The sequence below is a fragment of the Podarcis pityusensis genome, assembly GCF_964106645.2.
Source record: "Podarcis pityusensis genome assembly, chromosome: 16".
In the NCBI taxonomy this organism is placed as follows: domain Eukaryota; kingdom Metazoa; phylum Chordata; class Lepidosauria; order Squamata; family Lacertidae; genus Podarcis; species Podarcis pityusensis.
In genome coordinates, this window is record NC_138041.1 from 14,964,620 (window position 1) to 14,978,620 (window position 14,001).

General features: G+C 54.8%; 1 protein-coding gene across 1 annotated transcript in view; it reads left to right on the forward strand.

The window, feature by feature from the left end:
* PYGM (glycogen phosphorylase, muscle associated) overlaps nucleotides 1–13,734 on the forward strand; it is a 32,283-nt gene extending 18,549 nt beyond the window's left edge. Inside the window, exons 12-18 of the mRNA XM_080984416.1 lie at nucleotides 871–972; nucleotides 2,129–2,276; nucleotides 9,200–9,258; nucleotides 9,687–9,828; nucleotides 10,463–10,670; nucleotides 11,533–11,667; nucleotides 13,560–13,734. Of these exons, the coding sequence (XP_080840542.1) occupies nucleotides 871–972; nucleotides 2,129–2,276; nucleotides 9,200–9,258; nucleotides 9,687–9,828; nucleotides 10,463–10,670; nucleotides 11,533–11,667; nucleotides 13,560–13,719 (954 nt within the window). The 3' untranslated portion in view covers nucleotides 13,720–13,734. The remainder of the gene's footprint in view (nucleotides 1–870; nucleotides 973–2,128; nucleotides 2,277–9,199; nucleotides 9,259–9,686; nucleotides 9,829–10,462; nucleotides 10,671–11,532; nucleotides 11,668–13,559) is intronic.
* Nucleotides 13,735–14,001: the final 267 nt, after the last annotated feature.

Consider the following 14,001-nt stretch of genomic DNA (forward strand, 5'->3'; position numbering starts at 1 on the left):
TCACTTGAAAAACAAACAAATAATTTTGGGCCGGTCGGCTCCCACATTTGATTCGCTTGCTAAAATATGGACGTTTAGTCTCTTCAATGGCATTTTAATGCAATATTCTCAATTACAGTTGGATTAAGCCTGTGTGTGTGTGTGTGTGTGTGTGTGTGTGTGTGTGTAAAGGTGGAAGTATTGATTTTTTGAAATCTGTTGGATATAAAATGCCATTGTATTTCTTAACTACCCCTCCACTTGGCATTATAGAATCAAATTAATTTTTGCATCCATACCTTTGAGTTTGTCTGCTAGTTTTCTTCTGGCTTAAGGGACCCCTCCTCATGTGGAAGCCCAAATCGGAGATCAGATGGCCAAACTGGGCCTGCCATTAATTGCTGTGTTCGGAGTGTGTGTTTGTGTGTGTGTGTGTGTGTGTGGAATTTAACCCTTTCTCTCTCTGCCTCCCCAAAGACTGCTATTTGCATTTTAAGGGAAGCTTCCTCTCAGTTTGCAGGTTTCCATAACAAAACACATGCCCATCAGCTGCACTCCTGCAATTAACTGTCACATCCCATTTGGTCCTGAGATGAGCTGGCTGTGGCTCTTACATGGCACATCAAAAAGACCCTCTGCATGCGGCTTGGTGGTGCTTTTGATTATTGTTTCACACCTTCCCTGATCAGAGCGTTGAAAACCAGGGATAGGTTTGGCCTTGTGTGAAGCCTTAGGACGCTCGTAAATCTTACTGTTCGGACAGGAAGGGTGAGGGAAAGCGGCCAGCACAGAGGGGAGAGGAGGGAGTGCCTCTCCTGGTTGCTGTTGCCCCACACTCCACACTTCCTGGGGGGCTTGTGGTGAGTTTTCTCTTCCCATTTCCTCCTCCAGCGCATTGGGGAAGACTACATCTCCGACTTGGATCAGCTGAAGAAACTCCTGAACTTTGTGGAAGATGAAGGCTTCATCCGGGACGTGGCAAAAGTCAAACAGGTGAGGAATAAGGGTTCCATGGGCCAGGGCTGGGCTGGTGGTAGTAGTTTGGAAAACAGTCAGGAACTGGGAGCTGAAAGGCCAAACATTCAAGGCACACACAAGAGCTCAGGTAGACTGTGTTGCCCAAGGGAGGCTCAACTGCCAAGTAAGGAAGTCCTTTTATCCTCCTTCCTGCCCAGGATGAACCAATGGGCAGCTGGGGTGGGTGGAGCCGCTCTGGAGATTCCTTCCCCGGGAAGAAGCTGCAATTATCCAACCCACCACAAGGGGCTGTGGTCAGCAGTACCCTGACACTCTGTGAGCGCATGTATGTAAACTGTAACAAGCCTCTCGTGTCATGCTGGCGCCCAGAAGACCCCCCTCCTGCCTGTTTGGCGGACTGCCTCCTTTCCCAAGGGAGAGGCTGGATTCTTTGTCCTTCACTGGAATTCAGTGGGAATCAAGCTGATGCTCAGAGGTGAGGGTAGGGTTGCCACCCATCCTGTATAATATAGGATTGTCCTGTATTTCAATGTAAAATGCTGTATTGATTCAATACAGGACGTAGTTCGTCACGTATTTCTGTTTTGCCAATTCATATTCTCTCTCTCTTTTCTGTTGTGAGAGAATGGCGGCTGTTTTGGTTGCGTGATTTCGCATTGCACTGCAAAAGTACCCAAAAGTACTTTTTTCACACACACTGCCCGCAAATGCGCATTTGGAGGCAGTGCACAGAATCGTGGGCCTGGAACAAAAGCAATTTTTTTGGGGGGGGGGGAATTGACCCGCAAAATCACATGAGATCATGTCAGCCCAAACGGCCTCTGTGCTCTTTTGATAAAAAAAAAATGGGATGTCCCGGTCCAGGACATTTGCGGGCTATGCAGTCCCCCACCCTGTCCTGTTCTGTATTTGGTGCCCCCCGATAATGTGCCCCCCTCTTTGGCAGAAGAGAGTCACTGGATAGGGGGTTGGGGGGATGTAATGCAGTTTGAGAGTCTGGAATCAAAAGTCTTGCTCTAGTAAGCAGCAATATCCCTTTTGTTAAATCAACTGATTTTACAACAGGATAAAACGCTTTGGGCCCTGTGGTGTTTCTCTTGCGTCCGCAGTTGTGTTTTTGTGGGTGTGCTCTGGGAAAACTCACACCCCTCTGCCTTCCCTCCCACATCAGGAGAACAAGCTGAAGTTTTCTGCCTACCTGGAGAAGGAGTACAAAGTGAAGATCAACCCCAACTCGCTCTTCGATATCCAGGTGAAGAGGATTCATGAGTACAAGAGGCAGCTGCTCAACTGCCTCCACATCATCACTCTCTACAACCGTGAGTAGGGGGCTCTGCCTATTCTGACCCCCTTGATGTCCCCTTCCCCTGGGGGAAGTGGGGACACCCACCCACAAACTCCTAATTTCCGCATTTTGGGACTGGTTGGGATTAGGGTTGGGAACTGGCGGCTCCACGTTGATTCCAGCCACCAGGGAGGGGGCTGAGTTGAGTGGACACCAGCCCCCCCCCTCTCCTGGAAGGGCCGAGAAGGGGGGCGGGTGTGCTGTAGAGAGAAGGAGAGTCAGGAGCAGTGCTATTTTTCTAGAAAAAGAGGAGCCGGAACTCATCATGAATGCCTCTGTGCTGGTCCCGGGGGTAAGGTACCTTGGGTGTAGCAGAGTCCACACGAAGAGGGGCAAGGTCCGAGGCAGAGAGCCGGGCGGGGAACAGGAACGCTGGAACAGGAGGCTGTGCAGGGAACAGGAACACCGGATGGTCGGGAACAGGAGGCCGAGCAGGGAACAGGAGTACCGGATAGTCAGGAACAGGAAGCCGAGCAGGGAACAGGAGTACCGGATAGTCAGGAACAGGAGGCCGAGCAGGGATCAGGAACACAGGAAGGTCCGAAGCCAACAACGACGTTGCTCCCGCAACCTGGGGCCGGGCTGACTGGGCTTTTATCCTCTTCTAAGGCCAGGGGCGGTCCCGGTCCCCAGGAGCCCCGCCTCCTCTGGCCTTAAGGCGAGCACTCCTCCTGGGGGCAACCAGTTCCCTTCGCCTCTCTGCCCTAAGCCTCTGCAGATCAGGAGAGGCCGAAGGGTTACTGGGCCCTGGAGGAGGCTCACCTGTGGCCACTGAGTCGTCAAGCCCCTCTGGGGCCAGAAGGGCTTCACCTGGGGCCAGCTCCTGATGCACTGCCACAGGTGCAGGCTCTTCAGCATCTAGGCCTTGCCCCAGTTCAGCCGGCCCTGGAGGCGGGGACTCCTGTGCAGGCTGGGATTCCTCTGTTTCATCCTCCGAATCGGAATCCCAGGCCATCACACCATCCCCCCTCCCAGGCCCCCCCCTCAACCGAGGGTCCGGACCCGGCTTGCCGGGGTACGTCGCGTGGAACTCTCGGAGGCAGGCAGGTGCGTGGACATTGGCCGCTGGTTCCCAGGAACGGTCCTCCGGTCCGTACCCCTTCCAGTCAATGAGATACTGCAGCTTTCCCCTGCGGTATCGGGAGTCCAGGATGCGTTCCACCTCGTACTCAGGCTCTCCCCGAACCAACACTGGCTGCGGTCGGGGACGGTTCGGGTGGAACTCGTCGGGTGGGGCCACCGGACTCAAAAGGGACCTGTGGAAGACCGGGTGAACCTTCAGGGTTGCGGGTAACCGGAGACGGAATGCCACAGGAGAGATTTGGTCTACGATAGGGAACGGGCCGGTGAAGCGGGCGTCCAACTTCCGCGAAGGTCGAGAGGGGTGGAGGTGGCGAGTGGAGAGCCAAACCAGGTCACCGACGCGAAGTTCCGGCCCCACCTGGCGGTGGCGGTCGGCCTGGGCTTTGTACGCTTCCTTGGCCTGGTGCAGTTGCTCCACCAAAAGCTGTTGCTGGGACTGGAGCTCTTGAAGCCACTCCGTCACCGCCGGGACCGCGGATGCCGGCAGCACCTCTGGAAACAGCCGTGGATGATAACCATAACTGGCCTGGAACGGGGTCTGCTGGGTGGACGCATTCACCGCGTTGTTATAGGCGAACTCCGCCAATGCCAGGTGGTCGACCCAGTCATCCTGCTGGTAGCTGCAGTAACACCGGAGGTACTGCTCCAGCACCGCGTTCGCCCGTTCCATCTGGCCATCGGTCTGTGGGTGGTAGGCTGACGAGAGGCAGACCTCTGTCCCGAGGGTCTGGTGTAATGCTCGCCAGAACCGGGATGTGAACTGAACGCCCCGGTCGGACACCACGCGCTCAGGTAGTCCATGCAGGCGGAAGACATGCTGAAGGTACAGCTGAGCAGTTTCCTTGGCTGTGGGTACAGATGGACAGGGAGCGCAGTGCACCATCTTGGTGAAATGGTCGGAGAAAACCAGAAGGCAGGTACAGCCACGAGACGAGGGTAAGTCCACTACAAAGTCCAACGAAACTGTGTGCCAAGGGCGCGGTGGAACTGGCAATGGCTGAAGTAGGCCGGGGGGTCGCCCGGTAGGTCCCTTGGCGCGCCGGCAGACATCACAACCAGCAACGTAGCGAGCCACGTCAGCCTTCAGGCGGGGCCACCAAAACTCACGACTGACCAGATGGGTGGTCCGATACCGTCCAAAGTGCCCCGCTGCTGGGGCATCATGGGCCATCCGGAGAACCTCCAGCCGCAGTGGCCCTGGCGGGATGTACAGACGACCGTGGTGCAGCAGGAGGCCCTGATGCAGGACCAGCCCCGGATACTGTGGGCTGGACCCTTCAGCCAGCTCCCGGAGTCGTTCCTGGGCCCAAGCGTCGACCCGCTGCTGTTCCCGCACCCGAACCTGCAGTGGCTGCGCCTCCTGGGTGGCCAGGAATGCAGCCGGAGGTAGGATCGTGGTGGGTTCTGCTTGCTGTACCGTGTCTGTGTTGTCTTCAGGTTTCCGGGACAGGGCATCCGCCTTCTGATTCTGAGAGCTAGGGATGTAGCGGATCCGGAACTGGAACCGGGAAAAGAACAACGCCCACCGGAACTGTCTTTGGTTCAGCTTGCGGGTGGTCTGGAGGTACTCCAGGTTCCGGTGGTCGGTTCTCACCTCCACCGGATGTCGTGCCCCCTCAAGATGGTGGCGCCAGACCTCAAAGGCTACCTTGATGGCCAGTAGTTCCCGCTCCCACACAGTATAGTTACGCTCCGCTGGTAGGAGCTGGCGAGAATAGAAGGCACAGGGTAAGAGTGGCGCTTCAGGACCAATCTGTTGAGACAAGACGGCACCGAGAGCCGTACTGGAAGCGTCGGTCTCCACCACAAAGGGTCGAGAGGGGTCAGGATGTTGTAAGATTGGTGCCCTCTGGAAACAGGCCTTCAACCCCTGAAACGCCTCCTCTGCCTCCTTGTCCCAGGAAAACGGCGTCTTTGGGCGCAGTAGCCGGGTCAACGGGGTGGTGCGATGAGCATAATCAGCGATGAAGGTCCGGTAGTAATTGGCGAACCCCAGGAAACGCTGCAGGTCCTTGCGGTTCCGGGGTGCCGCCCATTCTTGAACCGCTGTCACCTTCCCCGGGTCCATTTGCACCCCATCTGGAGAGAGCCGGTGACCAAGGAAGTCCACAGTCCGCTGATGGAACTCGCACTTGCTGAGCTTTGCGTACAAACGGTGCTCACGCAAGCGCTGCAGCACGGTCCGGACATGTCCCTCATGGCAAGCCGGGTCACGGGAGTAAATCAGTATGTCATCCAAATACACCACCACGTACTTGTCTAACAAGTCCTGAAACACGTGGTTGATGTAGCGTTGGAACACAGCAGGCGCGTTGCACAAACCGAAAGGCATAACCAAATATTCGAACTGCCCGTACCGGGTCCCAAACGCTGTCTTCCACTCATCCCCGGCTCGGATCCGAATCAAGTTGTAGGCCCCCCGGAGGTCCAGCTTGGTGAACACCTGTGCCCCTTGCACCCGCTCCAGCAGCTCCGAGATAAGGGGCAAGGGGTATCGGTCTGGGACGGTAATTTTGTTCAGGGCTCGGTAATCATGGCAAGGGCGGAGTTCCCCACATTTCTTCTTAACGAAAAGCACTGGTGCCGCGGTAGGCGAGGTGGAAGGCCTAATGAACCCACGCTCCAGGTTCTTGCGCAAGAAGTCCTGCAAAGCCTCGCGCTCTGGCTCTGTTAGGGAATATAAGCGACTCACTGGTAAAGGCGCTCCGGGTTGGAGGTCTATGCCGCAGTCAAAAGGCCGATGCGGCGGCAGCTGGTCTGCCCCCCGTTCCTCGAACACGTCCTGGTAGTCCTGGTACACGGCTGGGAGCGTGGGTGCTGCCTCCTCTGAGGGCGCGGCCGCCAGCGTTCCGGATTGAGCATGGGAACATGGGTCTGGGAAGTGCACGGTCCGTTTGACCCAGTCAATCTGAACGTTGTGGGCTTCCAGCCAGTCCATCCCGAGCACCAGGGGGAAGCGGGGCATAGAGGCAATGTCCAAAGTTCGCAACTCCCGGTGCTGCTGGAGACACAGGACCAGGGGCTGGGTCTCCTGAGTAACGGCACCTGAACGCAGAAGTCGTCCGTCAATCGCTTCCACCTGGACCGGTACTGGCTTGTTCCGAAGTGGCACCTGATGATGGGCGGCAAAAGCAGCGTCCATATAGGAGCGGGTTGCCCCTGAATCTACCAAAGCATGGGTGAGGATCCAGGGCCCACCTGGAGGGTATAAACGTACCGAAACCATAAGATGTTGCAAGTCCATTGGTGCGGGCCCATTCTGTACGGTTTGGGACCCCCGGTAGCTAGGGCCATCAGCTACTGGGGTTGGCGGTTTCCCTGCAGCTGGCGTTTCTCAGGGCAGGACAGAGCGAAGTGTCCACTTCCGCCACAGTAAAGACAGAGATTTCCCTCCCGACGCCGCGCCTTCTCTGCGGGGGAAAGGCGTGGCCGCACTGCCCCGAGCTGCATAGGCTCCTCCGTTAAATCAGTTGTGACCGTGGGGCTGCCGGAAAAAGCTGGTGCCGTGAACTGGAAGTGTCGGCGACCCCGGGCCTGACGACGATCCTCCAACCGGTCGTCTATTTGTAGACTCCGTTGAATGAGAGTGTCCAGCGTGGTGGGGCGTTCCATTGTGGCCAACTGGTCCAGTACCTCGTCCGAAAGCCCTTCGAGATACTGGTCCCGCAGTGCCGAGTCATTCCAGGTCAAGTCCTGTGCCAACAGCCGAAACTCCGTGGTATATGTGGCCACCGTGGACTTGCCCTGTTTCAAACGCCGAATCGCCCGGTTGGCTTGACTCTCTTTCTGGGGGTTGCCGAACGCGGCCTCCAAACGATTGCAAAACCCCGTATAGTCTGCCAGCAAGGGGGAGTCTTGCCTGAGTAGCGGCAACGCCCACTTGGCCGCCTGGTCCTTTAACAAACTAATCAAAAAGTGCACCTTGGTGCGGTCGTCAGGAAAGTTCCGGGCTCGCCCCTGAATATACAGCTTGGCCTGGGCCAGGAACATGGGAAAGCTGGCCGGGGCTCCATCAAATTTCTCAGGCAAAGCCACTGGGTACTTGCCAGGAGCCGGGGCGTCGGCCCCAGGAGCCGGTAGGGCTTCCAAGCGTTGCTGAAGTGCCACAACCGCGTCGCTGAGCTGCTGCACGGTGTGAGTCAAGGCCTGGTTCTCCTGGGCCAAAGCCACCAGTGCAGCCGCCTGTTCAGCCATGGCCTCTGGCTCTTCCCGAACGCACCCCTACGAAGGGGAAGTGCGGGTGTGGCGGGAGCAAACTGTGCTGGTCCCGGGGGTAAGGTACCTTGGGTGTAGCAGAGTCCACACGAAGAGGGGCAAGGTCCGAGGCAGAGAGCCGGGCGGGGAACAGGAACGCTGGAACAGGAGGCTGTGCAGGGAACAGGAACACCGGATGGTCGGGAACAGGAGGCCGAGCAGGGAACAGGAGTACCGGATAGTCAGGAACAGGAAGCCGAGCAGGGAACAGGAGTACCGGATAGTCAGGAACAGGAGGCCGAGCAGGGATCAGGAACACAGGAAGGTCCGAAGCCAACAACGACGTTGCTCCCGCAACCTGGGGCCGGGCTGACTGGGCTTTTATCCTCTTCTAAGGCCAGGGGCGGTCCCGGTCCCCAGGAGCCCCGCCTCCTCTGGCCTTAAGGCGAGCACTCCTCCTGGGGGCAACCAGTTCCCTTCGCCTCTCTGCCCTAAGCCTCTGCAGATCAGGAGAGGCCGAAGGGTTACTGGGCCCTGGAGGAGGCTCACCTGTGGCCACTGAGTCGTCAAGCCCCTCTGGGGCCAGAAGGGCTTCACCTGGGGCCAGCTCCTGATGCACTGCCACAGGTGCAGGCTCTTCAGCATCTAGGCCTTGCCCCAGTTCAGCCGGCCCTGGAGGCGGGGACTCCTGTGCAGGCTGGGATTCCTCTGTTTCATCCTCCGAATCGGAATCCCAGGCCATCACAGCCTCCCTCGTTCTCTTATACAGCTGTACCTTGGTTGTCAAACTTAATCCATTCCAGGAGTCTGTTTGACTCCTGGAACTGTTCGAAAACCAAGGCGCGGTTGGCTGCAGGAGATTCCTGCACTCAATCGGAAGCTGCGGAAGCTGCGTCAGACGTTCGGCTTCCCAAAAACATTCGCAAACTGGAACACTCACTTCCAGGTTTGCAGCATTCGGGAGCCAAAACGTCTGAGTACCAAGGCGTTTGAGAACCAAGGTACGACTGTAATGGCAATGGCTGTCTGTGGACAAACGCCGGCTCCCTCTGCCTGAAAAGCGAGATGAGCGCCACAAGCCCATAGTCACCTTTGACTGGACTTAACCATCCAGGGGTCCTTTACCTTTTTAAAATAATGTGCAGTGTTTCATTGTTTTAAAAAATGTGGAAAGAATCAGCTGGAGCGGGGGCTGATGAGGGCTTGCCCAAGACATTTTGATGCCTGCACAATTTAATGTGCAGAAGTCGGCTCAGCATTGTCTGGGAAGCACACACAAACACATACGCACTGATACTGTCCTCCAACACTGGCTACAGCGAACCAGCGCTTTGGTGCCTGTAAAGTTAATTAATGCTGTCATGTTAATTAATGGGGGTTGTGGGAAGGCTGGTTCCCCCTCTCCCCCCTTCTGTGGCCCTAGGCCTCTCCTTCCCCAAAGCTGGGATGGGGCAGCGCCAGAGAGAACCTCCTTTACCTCCTTTCTGCTGCCAAGCATTAGAGGGAGAGTTTGGGCAACCTGGTGAAATCTGGTGGTGTGGGGGCATTGCAGCTCCCTCAATCTGGAGCAGGAGGTCCCAGAGTGTTGCTGTTTGTTTCACCTTTTTCTCCTCCCTGCAGGGATCAAGAGGGAGCCAAACAAGCAATTTGTGCCACGGACGATCATGATTGGAGGCAAAGTGAGAGTCATGAGCGGTGCAGGGTGGGGGTGACAAGTTCTGGGGGGTTGTATGGGTGAGGGTGGCATGTCTGGAGAGGGGTGGGGCAGATAGGAAGGAAAGGGTTGGTTGGTGCCTTGTATGCCCCCTTTCTGCAACTCCTGCAGCCAAGCTGGTGCCAAATGTCTTGCTCTGCTTTCCTTTGGACCACATCAGCGAGACCAAGAGGGGGGCCTTGTCGTCTGGGCAGCCCAGGACCTCCATACCCCCTGCCCAGGCTTGCGCCCCAGGGTGGTCACTTTGGCAGAGGTTTGACTTCACCCCCAGAGGTTTGACTTCACCCCCAGAGGTGCACTCCATTGTCTCTTGAGACAGATGGATGGCAACAAGAAGTTTTGGTCCATTTCTCCCACCTGTTACGGTCATCTTAAATCTTCCCTTCTGCATAGGCTGCCCCCGGCTACCACATGGCCAAGATGATCATCAAACTCATCACGTCCATTGGAGACATTGTCAATCATGACCCCGTCATCGGAGATCGGCTCAAGGTCATCTTCTTAGAGAACTACCGTGTCTCGCTGGCTGAAAAAGGTAACTCAGGGGCCAGGGTGGGCTTGCGGGATTCTGTCAGCTGACCAGTGTCACCCCACCTGGGCTCATCTGGGGGTTGGGATGACATTATCCTTCGAAATTTGCGATGAAGGCTTCTGCCTGAAATGCACACCAAAACGCATCACAATGCATATTTTAGAATGCATTTAGAAATGCATTCATCAAGATTAAAAAAAAATTCAATATGTTTTGTGATAATATATTTTAGTACAATTTTTTTATTTCATAAAATTTGTACGCTGCTTGATGGTTTTTTTAAAACAAACAAACCTCAAAGTGGTTTCAGATGAAAAAGATTGAAATTATCATTAAGAAAAATTAAAAACAAGTCTTGAAAACTTTCAGAAAGTTAAAGTAACAAAACAGATTAAAATCTGCATTGACTTTCTAAAAAATCATGGGGATTGAAAACAACCACCACACACACACACACGCAATTTGCAGATGGATGTGCAAACGCGACGGGATGGAGTTCTTATAAATGAGCCCGTCTGTGATTGACATAGGCTGGAAAGGAGGAAGATCTCCCCATCTCTTGGGTGGGCTCCTCCTGTCCCTTTGTGTGACAACCTCTGGGCTCCCCACTGAACCCCCCCTCCTGCTTTCCCTGCAGTGGTCCCTGCCTCCGACCTCTCGGAACAGATCTCCACAGCGGGCACAGAGGCCTCTGGCACCGGGAACATGAAGTTCATGCTGAACGGGGCGCTGACAATTGGCACCATGGATGGTGCTAACGTGGAGATGGCCGAGGAGGCTGGCGAGGAGAACTTCTTCATTTTCGGCATGCGGGTGGAGGACGTGGACGAGCTGGACAGGAAGGGGTGAGTGTGCCAGTCGGGGTTGCTCATTCTGGGCCCTATTGACCTTCCTTGGCTCCTGGGCTTCTTCTGCCCGGTCTTCTGGCCTTTGCTGTGATTTCAAAGTACTCAAAGGGGCCGTACCATGAGGGCAAGGAGGCAAAGGCCAGCCCTGTTGTTAGAGATTTAAATGCCTATATAGTTTCAGACCCATCTTAGTCCAGCTCCCCTCTTTCTCACAGCAACCCACTAGTTTCCGAGCACAATTCAAAGTGTTGGTGTTGACCTTTAAAGCCCTAAACGGCCTCAGTCCTGTATACCTGAAGGAGAGTCTCCACCCCCATCGTTCAGCCCGAAGACTGAGATCCAGCGCCGAGGGCCTTCTGGTGGTTCCCTCATTGCGAGAAGTGAGGTTACAGGGAACCAGGCAGAGGGCCTTCTCGGTAGTGGCGCCCGCCCTGTGGAACGCCCTCCCTTCAGATGTGAAGGAAATAAGCAGCTATCTTATCTTTAAAAGACATCTGAAGGCAGCCCTGTTTAGGGAAGTTTTTAATATTTAATGCTGTATTGTTTTTAACACTCGATTGGGAGCTGCTCAGAGTGGCTGGGGAAACTCAGCCAGATGGGCGGGGTATAAATAAATTATTATTATTATTATAGTTGCTCCTGGGAAGGCTATGTGGGAGATGAGCACAGGAGGCCTCTATCAATGTTGTTCATGACTGAGCGCTCTTCAGGGCTAGACTGCCACTGGTGCTGGAGGTGCCACAGCCATCACTGAAATCATTATCCTGACCTAAGAACATGTGGAAGGCCTGGGAGGGTGTGGATACTACACATGCTCCAAGTTAAATTCTGCCCTTTCTCCTCGCCCCCTGCCCCGCAGCTATTGTGCCAAGGACTACTATGACCACATCCCTGAGCTGAAGCAAGTTATTGACCAGCTGAGCAGCGGCTTCTTTTCTCCCAAGCAGCCGGACCTCTTTAAGGACATTGTCAACATGCTCATGTATCACGACAGGTGAGACGGCTGGGGATTGGGGTGGGTGAGTGCTGCTGCCCTGCTTGCCAGAACCCTCTGGAGGCCTCAGCGCTGCCAAATTCTTCCTTTCCATCTCTTTTTGCGGTGCTTCTGCTGCTCAAGGTGCGTCTTGCCTTGTCCGCCCCACAAACAAATGAAACGAACCTGGCCTGGGCACTGGTCACAAGGCATCCTTTCCCACCTTTTGAGAGAGGGAAGCTTCAGGACCAAACACACCCGATGCTCACTCAGGGGTGGGCAAGATCTCAATCTCCCCTGCCCCTTCATGGGCCACATTCAACAGGTGTGGACTTGTAAAGTTGGAAGGGACCACGAGGGTCATCGAGTCCAACCCACTGCAGTACAGGAATACTTCTCCCCAACCTGGGACTCGAACCCATCACCCTGAGATTAAGAGCCTCGTGCTCAACCAACTGAGCTATCCTGGGAGGACCACCCACCTGCCAATCACCTGATGTAGCAATGAGGTCAGACTTCAAAGCAGTGGCCGTGTGTGAGGGGTTGCCAGGAGTCCTGGGTGCTCCTTTGAAGTCCGGCCAGCCAGCTGGCTTCCTGCAGGGACTGGCTGTGGGCTAAGAGTTGTGGCCTGTGTCTCTGCCTGCCCCACACCTGCCATTACCTGTAACTTTTTTGGGGGCAGGGGTGTGTGTGGAATAGCCAGAGGCTCTTCACTCCTGGGCTTAATGCTTAGAACCAAAGTGTGTGTTGGGTTGTTGTTTTTGCCCATCTAGTCCAGCATCCTGTTTTGCCCAGTAACCCAGCAGATGCCCCCCATCAGAACCCGAGTGCCACAGCCCCCTCTCCCCACTTGTGATACCCAACTGGCATCCAGAGGCCAGTGAATTTGTTTCATCCTCTCTTTGTTCAATTCCACTGTACCTTTTGGGGAAAACCTTTCACCTTTTGTTTTAATTGCAGGCATGGGTTGTGGCACGTGGGATGGGGATGGGGATCCTTATTGGGACAAAGATTATCCTCCCCCCGCCTAAAAAAGTGGCTATGAAACCATTTTTTTTCTAAGCTCATGTTGGGTAGGGGTGGAGTTTGGTCCCTGGCATGGCTGGGAAGAGAGAAGCTTCCTCTCCCTCTATTTTCTGGTCTGAATAACAGTGCCCCCCCCCCCAATGCACCTATAGTTAATGAAAGAAAAGTGGAAAACGCCCATCTCCCCATGGTCTTCTGTTAGGGCCACTATTTGCCCAGCAGGTGGCAGCCTAAAGTGGCACTGGCTGGCCGAGGGAGGTGGGAAAGAGCAATCCCCTCCAAATCCCATTCCTGAGCTGACGTTTCATCTTTCCCAGCACTGGCCCTCCATGGGTGTGGAAACTGTTCATGGCTTACACTTGCCCAAATGTTGTGATAGCCTGTAGTTGTAACTCCTGGGATAGCTCAGTTGGTAGAGCCTTAGGCTATTAATTTCAGGGTCGTGGGTTTGAACCCCACCTTGGGCAAAAGAGTCCTGCGTTGCATCATAGATAGGCAGCCCTCGTGAGCCCTTGCAATTCTACAATCCTATGATTCCACAGGCTTTGCTGGGATTTGCTGGGTGCAGATTGTCAGCTTACAGGATGTACTTTGGATTCTCTGTGTGTGAGGAGGAGTTGTTTTGTGGCTGCTCCTGTTACCCTAGTGGCTGGGGTGTGTGTGTGACTGTGTGTGTGCGTGCGCGTGCTTAGAGGCAAGAGGGCAGCAGGGACAGCACTGGAGGTGTAAATGACTATCGGACTTTGAAAAGCTGGTACCACTGGATCAAGTCCATCAATTATGTCGGATTAATTAAATGAAAGAGTTTTAACTGGATTTTGAATAAATGCGCAACCCATCGCCACCACTTTGAATTGCGTTGTTATGCTTCTCTCCCCTCCCTGTAGGTTCAAAGTCTTTGCCGATTACGAGTCCTACATCAAATGTCAAGAAAAGGTCAATGCTCTTTATAAGGTGAGGCGGTGCCCCCCACATGCCCAATGGTGGTGGGATGGGGACGACGCTGGTGAAAAAGGACTGTTGCCGTGTGCATGTGTGTTTCATTGATCAGGTGTCAATGCCAGATGTGCTGAATGACAGGGGAGCCAAGCAGTCTCAACCTCAACCGTTGCTCTTGTGACTGTCACCCCAGCCTGCTGCTTAGTATCTCCCTTGCATAACTCCTAACTCCAGTCCTAAAACCCAAACCTAAAACACTGGCGTTGTCTTTCAAACTGACTCTCGGTGGAGGGAGGGAGTGTCATGCACTGGTTGGACACAAGAGGAATGGGAAGAAGGCTCAGAGCCCGGGGAGTGGTGTTGGGACAGCAAGGAGAGGTCAGAGGGAGA